The 10,625-nt window shown below is 36.3% G+C and overlaps 1 protein-coding gene across 2 annotated transcripts in view; it reads left to right on the forward strand.

The window, feature by feature from the left end:
* Positions 1 to 15: 15 nt before the first annotated feature.
* YTHDF3 (YTH N6-methyladenosine RNA binding protein 3) overlaps positions 16 to 10,625 on the forward strand; it is a 44,835-nt gene continuing 34,225 nt past the window's right edge. Inside the window, exons 1-4 of one of the 2 annotated variants that reach the window (XM_019527725.1) lie at positions 16 to 183; positions 758 to 782; positions 6,809 to 6,894; positions 9,410 to 10,546. In XM_019527725.1, the coding sequence (XP_019383270.1) occupies positions 166 to 183; positions 758 to 782; positions 6,809 to 6,894; positions 9,410 to 10,546 (1,266 nt within the window). In that variant the 5' untranslated portion in view covers positions 16 to 165. The remainder of the gene's footprint in view (positions 184 to 757; positions 783 to 6,808; positions 6,895 to 9,409; positions 10,547 to 10,625) is intronic. The other variant, XM_019527724.1, reaches the window with a different exon arrangement.

Consider the following 10,625-nt stretch of genomic DNA (forward strand, 5'->3'; position numbering starts at 1 on the left):
CTTGCATTGTTGTAATATCACTTGACAGATTAAAAGTGGTTTGTAGTTACTAATCCTTGAACACCTCCGTGAAGTATTATCTCTGTTCCTCGTGTGGAAGCCTCAGAGGAATGGCACCGGGGAAACCATGCAATTGACAGAACTGGGAACTAGAAAAAGACAACAATGTGGCCTTCATCTCAGGTTCATGCTCAATCCCATTTTGCCTGCTCACTTTGAGTATCTGAAAAGCACAAAAAGTGTACATCACTTGTAAATTTTTGACAAGTTCCTTCAGTAATGGGCCCTTCCCTATCTGTCACCATAAAATATCTCACACAATAAACAGTTTTTTATGCTAGTAATACCAGGTTATTAAGCTATTAGAAAGGAAAATGGTCTTAAAATTTCCTTTAGAGCTTTATTCTTTGTTCATTGCTTGCCTGTATTTCTCTAATCTTGGATAAGCAGGCTCAAAGTCAGTTTACCTTCCCAGTTCCCATTGTTGCAGATTTTAGGTTTTCAACAGTGTAGAATAGCTTATGTCAAAAAGAAAAAGAAAAGTTTACAGTGGAATTTGAGATATATAAGAAAATCTCTTAGGCCTCATAAAACCTTATTTTTGTAATACTTAAGTTTGGGCTGTAATTGAATTTTCCTTTAAACTATTAACCACAAACCTTAAGTAATCTACCCTGAAGTTTAACATTTGAGGTTTATCATTGTTGTTAACTTGTTTGTTTTTCCTTTTTTTTTTTTTAAATATGGCTATATACAGAGACCTAAAGGACAAGGAAATAAAGGTAAGTTCCTCTTTTGTGTCTCTGTCAAAGTCCGTGAGCCTACAGTTTGTAGAGGTAAATGACTGTTCAACCAATCATATGAAGAGAATGTAACTTCACAATGCTTTACAATCCATTTTATCACAGCAGCACAATTAGAAATAGGATACCAAAAGAATATTTTCCAGTCATTTTAATATTGTACAATGATACATCACTATAAAAATGCTTTTATCTGCTGACCAAAGTAAACAGTTCATGAGTAATCAAATGATAAGATGATATAATTATTTCCATATAGCTATCTTTCAGGGAAAATGTTTGTACTATAGCTGCGCAAGTAGGCGTAGGCACTTGAGTAGGGTTGGTGTACTAATACCAGATGAGAGGGTCTTTTGGATAGATAAACAATAAAGAGAGATGATCATGCCAGTTTCAAGTTTCCCCATAACTGAACGGAATACATCCCTCCAGTTCCAGAAATCTTCAGTGGTTTCTTTTTCATTTTGACTACAGTACAGAATATTCTTCCTAATATTTTTCTAGTTTCTCTCTTCTTCCCCTGTCACTGCTTTGCTTATGATCTTTAAATACCACACTTGTTTTGGCTTTCTTTGTCCCCACAAATTTTCCTTAACGGTTCTCCTTCATACTCCCTGGAAAAGCCGATGTCTAAATGACTTACTGACTTTTAGAATTATATTTTTACGATCGCTTTCTGTTCTGACTTTCTAATCAGCTGTTTTGTAAATATCATTCGTTTTCTTTGATGCCCTCTGTTTTTCCTTGCTTAATTTTGTAAATGTGTATTCATTTGCTTGGGAGCTAAGCAGTTGGGCTGTGCTATAGTAGACAGAAAGCAACATGTATGATGTATGTAGTAAACATGCTTCTTGCTGTTTTCACATGTAGGAATTATCTTGTGTGAATGCCTGATAATAGGTAAAATAGCATGTAATATAGTAGGAAGGTGGTCAATGATATTTAACATTAACGTGTGTTCTTGAACTGTGAGCTTTATTTTGTTTGTGTGGGATTTTTTTCATAATGTCACTCTTAGAAATGTTGCGCTTGTTACTAGAACTCCAAATGAAAGAGGGTTTTACCATTCATATTGCATGTTTACTAGTTGAGTTGATCAAGGATCTCTCTAGGAACTGTCACTTTACATGTTTGTTGTCTTTGTCCCTCTCACTCCTATGCTCTGTCTGTGCAGTTTTATCTGTATCCACAGTAACACATCACATTGGTACAGGTGATTCCCAATTTATCTTTTGTACTTGGTACTTTTCCTTGGTGTTCCATCAGCATCTCGGGTTGTAGCTAGTGAAAACTGAAATTTATCTCTCACTTTGTCCATTATATCACTGCATAACCTCATACCTTCCTCCATTTTTGTTCTCTCACTTTCGTTACAGCACCCTTCCCAAGGCTGGCTTTTAATTGCCCCTTTATGCTTCTCCCCCCTCACCTACCCCCTTGTGTAGGCAGACAATGTGAAATACAAAACTACCTCTTGTTCTTAAACATCAAAGTTACTGTATTTTCTTGTGTTAGTTTTAAAACCTTAACAAGGTCAAAATTTGTCCACTGCTGTGCTTTAACAATAACATGTATTTGAAGTAGAATTTAAGGGGTTTTATTTCTGTTTTGTTTTGCAAGCATTTGATATTGAAAATATGGTAGTCAGTTTTACTTTCATTTATCTACACTAGCATAGTTTGGTGAGATTTGAGACTACTGCAGAATGTGTATTTCTAATAAAACTTTTTTTAGAAACCATATCCTGGTCAGACTTAATTGATCTCTTTGAACTAGGCAAGATTCACCTCTGGAAAAGACAGTTCCAGCACCAAATTACTTAATAGTTAAGGTAATACATTTTAACAGATTAAAGAGGAAGTTAATGAGAGTATTTTGGTGACATAGACTAGTTTTGTGGGCAGGTAGCTGAGTTATTCAGGTCGTGTCTGCATTGTCAAAGACCTGAGCGTGGGGCTGTGGCTACTGTGCAACATGGCATATCTGTCTGTGGGTGGAATACCTGAAATGCATCCACTGTAACTGCCTTATTAATGTGTACCCGCTACCACTTTAAACATGCTTTTGTGACATAGCTACTGGTGTGCACCCATCACTTCTCTAAGGCAGCTACATTGCATCCATTCTAGGTTTGTACTGCATGGTGTAGACATGACTTTAGAGGCTGTTTCAAGGGTATATATTAGATGCTTGTGGTCTCTACTGCTTGAGTATTAACAGTTGGTAATTGCTTACAGGTAGCATGGCATGCTTGTTATTTAAGGAGACTTTGAGGAAAAAGTGTACAGGATTGGCAGATTACTTTGGGGAGTGCATTCCATACTTGAGGGATTAGCATGGTTGAAAATGGAAAAAGGGCAGTTAATGGCATCTGGAATGGAGGTAGTAGGAAGTTAACAATAATAGTAATTGGGGTAAGCTATCATGGTTTAAGAAGGCACACTGTTAGGATATAAGAGGAGGTATGTTCTCTTTATTAAATGATACTGTGGAAGTGGCTAAATTGTGTGGTCTAGTTCAATTTATTTTGACACCGTGTAGACAGCTCATTACAAATTGTGGGGGAAAGCACCATGTGCCAACCAAAAATACTGAGATTTTATTTTAGTTTTAGGCCAAAAAAAGCCTGCATTTTGTGCCTCTATGAGAACTGATTGAATAAAATGTTCTCCTTAAGTTTCTTTATCACTTAAAATTGTCATCGTGTACACAGTTATTGACACATTGTCAATTAGAGCAGGTTTCAGTGCATAAAAAGTAGCTTTTAGGAAAGTTTGGTTATTCACACAAAAAAAATCTTTTTTCCTTTCTATTTTGTATATTGTAGTACGTTAAAACTAAAGCACATGTAGAACTTGATACTTTCCTGTTATCTTTCATTTTACACAGTAACGTTTTCTTAATTAAAGCTGTTTAGGTGTGTGAAGTCTCATCTACACTGAAGTATAGGAATGGAGACTTCATATACCTATCTTACACATTGGTTAAGAAAAACTGAAATCTTTTAATGTAAAGTTAGTTCTTCCATCTTTGTATCCCTAGCTGGTGAAGATCAATGTACCATAATAATTTTCTACCAATTATTATCTAAAGGTGAAAAAAATAAAAAGACCACAAGAGTGTGTTCTGCATTTGAGCTATTTAAAATTTATGACTTAATTGTGTACCTGTAAACTGTATTTTAAAGAACTAAAAAGAAATATTTCATGTTCAAGCTAACATTTGAGGTAGTGGATTTTTGGGGCACTATGGACTAATTACTAGTTTGAGCTGGGCAAAGATTAAGTTGGAACATTGTTTGCTTAGCTTTCTTGGAATGGGGCATGTACTGTGGTCCATTTTTAGAACACTCTTTAAATATGTAGGGCTAAATCCACTATTTTCAATAGGGTAGTCCAACATAGAATGAAAAGCTAAAATAAAACATTATCAATGCTGAATTTCATCTCTAGGAGTATGACAGCCTGGCAGTCTAGAACTGTTTTATGTTTCTGTGGCTTAGGATGTGGCTACAGACAAAGTAAGAAAGCAAATACATTTTTAAGAAAGATCCAGCATTAGAAATCTCATGGCTGGACAAAGTAAGACAAACAACTTAATATAGATTTATTTTTAAAATATCTCCTAGACCACCAAAAACACTCATTTCAGATTGAAATTTAATGCGGATTCTTAGTATGAGAGAATTACGTCGGATAGAAGGATTCCGCTGCTGGCATAAGCGATATGTTTCTCAAACTGTGTTTAGTAGGTTGTTTTTGTTTGTTTTTGAAAAATTTGGATTCCTTAATCATCTTATTATTAACCACTGCATCTGAGTTGTGGCCCTATCCATACTGTTCAGTTTAGACCAAGCAATGAACCCGTTTTTTTTTAAGTGACATTGACAATAGACTTTTTGTGGATCCACCATCCTGTGCAGCTGAGCCGGACATAAGAAGAATTGTATTCTTTCAGCTCATTAAAGCATTTTTATTGTTTGCACTCAATTTAATATGAGTATATGCACTTCTAGTTTTTGTTTCAATACTGTAACTCAAGCGATGTATTTTTATTTTGGGGAAAAGTCTAGGCAACTTCATTACTTTACTTTTAATTCATCTTATTTGAACCTTTAAGTATTTCTGTGTCTCAGTTTATCTGTATCCTTCCCTCCTACCCCTTCCTTTTGTGTTTGGGGGGATTTTTATTTATTTATTTTTTTGGCTTAACCATTTAGCTGTGACCTCAAAATATGGTTGTTTTTGGTTTTTTATATAATTGTTGTGGTGTCAGGTGTTTTGTAACTACTGCCTGAATTGCTGAAAAACTAAAGGCTTACAGGAATTAGGCATGCTCTTAATTTTTATTTTGTTAAAAATACCAACAAGGATTCTGATTATATATAAATGAAGGGACTGCATGCACACTTGCTTCCTACTTAAGACATGAATAGTCAGCTTCGGGAGCTGGTACAGTAGTTTGTTTCACTTACATTTTGTTGACATCATAAGTGATCTTGCTAAATGATTCCTACTACTTAGTCACTATAGTACAGCTTTAGCTTCACAGTTGCCTTTGATTATATATAATTGCAATCATGGAAACTTTACAAAATTGTTGGGATGGGGACAAGCTAGTTTGCAGCTTAAGTTTTTTAAAATGAGTGTCACTCAACTCTGTAAGTCTTCAGCTTTTTAGTTTAGATTCATGGCTGTATATACTTTTTCAGAGGATTTTGACAAAAGAAGGTAACCACAGAAACAACTTTTTTTGATTCCAGTCAAATACCTGAGTCAGTCTGACGCATTCTGCTTCTCATGCTTGGAACTTTCTGTTTCAGAGTGGCTAAAGTGGGTCTTTAAACATCACCCTTCTCACTAAGTTTATTGATTGCCAACCAAAGAATTGCACATGAGGAAAATCACACAGCTTTGAAACTCAGCCTTCATCTGTAGAATGTATAGAGGATGGTCAAGAAGCTCACACTCATGAATTTCCCAACCACCTTCCAAGTGCCTCACTTTAAACAGGTTCTAGCCTGCTAATGGCTGATCTTGCTGGGGTACACCTGGGAGAAATGTGTTCATGGCTTGTGAATACTCATGTATGTTTCCAGAGATGTTTACGTTCAGACTGGAAACTCCTTGAGGCAGGGACCTGTCCTTTTATGCCTTTACAAAATGATTTAATGTACCATACAGTAGTCAGTGTTGTTTGTATGCCACCCTAATACACTAAGCTGTGTTGTGCAATGAAAAAAATCTGGCATTTTTACATTAGTTGATACTATAAAGTTAAATTCTGTTGTTTAGTGGAGGTTGGTTGAGCATGAACTGTGACTTAAGAGTTTTTGTTCTGCATTGTGTAGGCCTTCTGTAGACAACAATACTGAATATATTTGTATTTTTTCTTGTAACTGCAGGAAAAATGATTTGCTATGACACACTCCTGCACTGTGAAATTATGCCAAATAAGTGTGCGTGCAGATACGTTCTTCTGGATAAAGAATTCTGTGCCATCAGACTTCTATAGTGTATAAAACATTAGTTTTCCTTTTCTTTTAATAGAAAACATTCTAACTGTGGTATCTTAATTAGAATACTTTTTGTCAATATTTTTACCTAAACAGGTGAACTTGATAAAATGTCATTAAGATTTAAACATTTAGGAACGTGTATTTTAGTTGCTTGTAAAGAGTATATTATGTATTTATTAAAATGACACTTTAAATGACATTTTCCAAGACGCTTATTGCAGTCACTTTGTGTCTACTGGTTGTAAGTGCATAGTAGAATTTGCTGCCTTATTTTGTTTCCATTCTTAGATAGAGAAGCACTGGTTTTCAAATGCTCTAAAATAAATTCAACAAGTAATTGTATAACAAGATGTTCCACATTTCACCAAAACAAGAATACAGGCAATTGACGGTACAGATAGCAAAATATGTGGAATTGAGTTGGACTTAATTTAAAATTACAATAAAGCCCTTCTAAAGAGCATTCCTAACATAGACTTACTTTTAGTTTCAGTACAAAACGGTTCGATTCATCAAAAGGATGCAGTAAATGATGATGATTTTGAGCCATATCTAAGTAGCCAGACAAATCAGGTAAGTGATATGAAATATATTTGTAGTTGGTCCAATTAAGTTTCCTTCACCTTGGATAATATGTATGCAGCTGATTGCATGGATACTAGATGTATAATTTCATGATTGGCATATACCAGGGGTGGGCAAAATGCGGCCTGGAGGCCAGGCCATTCTATCCAGCCCGTGGCCCCCCCCCCAATTAAAAAAATATATATTTATCTGCCCCTGGCTGCCTGTCATGTGGCCCTTGATGGCTTGCCAAAACTCAGTAAGTGGCCCTCCACCCAAAATAATTGCCTGCCCCTGGCATATACTGTCATTTAAAAACTAAATTTTTTAAGAGTTACTATTGAAAACATTAAAAAGTAAAAGTAAAAAAATGGAATTTTAGTTAAGAATTTTCCAATGTTAATATATTTGTATATTTTAGTATCCTTTAATTTTAAACAAATTTTCCAGCTTTTTCGATCTTAAAAGTATTGTTTATCATACCCTGAAAAACAGTTTATTGTCCCCCGGTTCCCTGCCCAAAAAGCAGTTCCTTGGCTAAGAGTAATATTAGCTGTGGAGACTTGATTTTCACTGAAGTTGATGAAAATACTATACACGATTGATGACCTAATGAATTGAAATTTAATGTCACCACCTTCTTGTGTGTAACTTTTATGACAATAAATGAATGAAGAGTTTTGAATTCTGTATGCTTCAGGAATGCAGATTCATTTTAAAATTTTTATACATCTAATTTAATAATTAAGGAACATTTAAAAGTTGCAGGATTCTTTAGGAGGAGGAGGAAGTGGAGATAACATAAATGGCCTTTGGCATTTTTCCCTGCCTTCCTATCTCCTTTAATGTCACAACACTATACTGAATTCTGCTGAAGGAAGATGGCATATGGCATTTTTTTCAAAGCAACATCACATATTTCAAGTAAGTTTGTGCTGCATCTTCCAAAAGAGCTGAATAATTTGCCCTCCTAGCAGCTGTATTTCAGAAGCCTTGGGAGCAAGCAGATGTTTCACTAGACCATTGAATCATGTTTGAGATCCACCCTTAAATAGTTAGAGACATAGGTTTATTTCTATTATCTCTGTACAAGACAGGCAAATGCTTTTGTACCCTCCATCAAAACACTGAAATCTTATTTCTTACTGGCATTTTTATTCCTAATAAGAATACCAAAAAATTGCAGTCATACTTACAAATCATGAAGCACTATTTATGGATTGGCAATATTTATAGGTTTCGTTTTTAAAATGCCTTTATTTAGTAGTTTTAGCATTGTCTGTGGCACATGTTTTGAATGAAGTTTTTTGGCTTAAGGATGGGAAGATGAAAGTGTTAAAATATAGGGTGATACAGGGGCTGTTTAAGTACCTTTGACAGATTGCCATCTTTGCTACAGACCCTTTATTCATCTCACTACCTTGTATAAACAACATTCAGTCACTTTACATCTGAGAAAACATGTCAAACTATATTAGAGATCCTTGCATAGATAATATTAGTACTTGAGTGCTAAAATACTAAATACTGTGAGAACTTAGCCTTTAAACATAACTATCTTTGTTATTTGTGTGCTTTGCTACTTAAGAGAAGTTGGTGCAAGCAGCAGCTGTTCATACTAACTTCAGGCCACTTCTATGTATGTGCCTGACAATTTTAAATGTAAATCAATATTTAATGTGGGTGCTTAGCTTATGAATATTCCAGCATTTCTCTCTAAAGCTGTTCTATATCAGTTCTAATTCTGTGGGTATGAAAAATGACTTTTCATAAATAGCATATACATTTCTTTTTTCTCTTCTTTTAAAAATAATTTTAAGAACAGTAATACATGCTTATGGCTCAGAATGCCAAATATATGGAATTATAACTAAATTCACACCTAGCCCTATTTAACTGCTTGCTTGATGTATTACTTAAAGCTTTAGTCAGTAAAACTGAATGGTTTGAGCTTTTTTGTATCAGTTTTTTAGGAAAGGCTAAATGATTTCATGTTTCTCTATTAATAAGTTATAAGGAAGCCTATTGAATGGCTTTGTATCTGAAGAAAGAACAGTTGGGTTTTGCAAATTGAGGGATAACAGTTTTATGTCTCAGCACTTGTGTTTCTTTCTTGAGCATCTTGTTCATGTCAATGCAATAGACTCTTTCTGATAATTGAGCATCTTAAATCTAGCTTTTTGAACGCTTCTAGTGTTCTTTATTGCTCTACTTTGACAGGTTATTCTCCTCCTGTCTTGCTGACTTTAGGATGACAACTAGTACCTTTACTTTATTACATATTCCATTACATATTTAACTTTTTTCTCATGACAAGAGTGTATTTATACTCCATTCAGTTTTGAAAAATGTTGCTTCTGGTATTTATAAAGGTATCAGTTTCGAATAAAAAATAGTTTGACATTTATGCAGGAAAAATAATTGAACATTAGAAATGGAATGCTGGCATTTCTTATGGTGTTTTGTCTGGCATGCTTTCTTGAATTATGTGCATAGCACTGATTTTTGCTTTATTTTCTTGCAGAGTAACAGCTATCCACCAATGTCAGACCCATACATGCCTAGTTATTATGCTCCATCCATTGGATTTCCATACTCTCTAGGTGAAGCAGCGTGGTCCACTGCAGGAGACCCTCCGATGCCATATTTGACAACCTATGGACAGATGAGCAATGGTGAACACCATTACATACCTGATGGTGTGTTTAGTCAACCTGGGGCATTAGGAAATACCCCTCCATTCCTTGGTCAGCATGGATTTAATTTTTTTCCTGGGAATGCAGATTTCTCTACATGGGGGACAAGTGGATCTCAGGGACAATCAACACAAAGCTCTGCTTATAGCAGCAGCTATGGCTACCCTCCCAGCTCTCTTGGTAGAGCCATAGCAGATGGACAGGCTGGATTTGGCAATGATACTTTGAGCAAGGTGCCGGGGATTAACAGCATTGAGCAAGGCATGACTGGACTGAAAATTGGTGGGGATATGACAGCTGCTGTGACAAAAACTGTAGGTTCAGCTCTGAGCAGTACAGGTATGACCAGCATTGCAGCAAATAGCGTGCCCCCAGTTAGCAGTTCAGCACCTAAACCAACCTCATGGGCTGCCATTGCTAGGAAGCCTGCTAAACCTCAGCCGAAACTCAAGCCTAAAGGTAATGTGGGAATTGGAGGCCCTGCTGTGCCACCACCACCTATAAAACACAACATGAATATTGGAACTTGGGATGACAAGGGGTCAGTGGTGAAAGCACCCCCTATCCAACCAGTACTGCCTCCTCAGACTATTATCCAGCAGCCTCAGCCATTAATTCAACCACCACCATTGGTGCAAAGCCAACTGCCTCAACAGCAGCCTCAGCCACAGCAACCACAGCAGCAACAAGGACCTCAGCAGCAGGCCCAGCCTCACCAGTTGCAGCAGCAACAACTGCAGAACCGCTGGGTGGCTCCTCGTAATAGGGGTGTGGGCTTCAGCCAGAACAATGGAGCTGGCAGTGAGAACTTTGGTTTAGGTGTTGTACCTGTCAGCTCTTCACCTTCTGGTGTAGAGGTGCATCCAGTGCTGGAGAAACTAAAGGCCATAAACAACTATAATCCCAAAGACTTCGATTGGAATCTGAAGAATGGACGTGTGTTTATAATCAAAAGCTATTCAGAGGATGATATACACCGCTCCATTAAGTACTCTATCTGGTGTAGTACTGAACATGGTAATAAACGTTTGGTAGCAGCTTACT

The sequence above is a fragment of the Gavialis gangeticus genome, unplaced genomic scaffold (genome assembly GCF_001723915.1).
Source record: "Gavialis gangeticus isolate Ggan-Ray unplaced genomic scaffold, GavGan_comp1, whole genome shotgun sequence".
In the NCBI taxonomy this organism is placed as follows: Eukaryota; Metazoa; Chordata; order Crocodylia; family Gavialidae; genus Gavialis; species Gavialis gangeticus.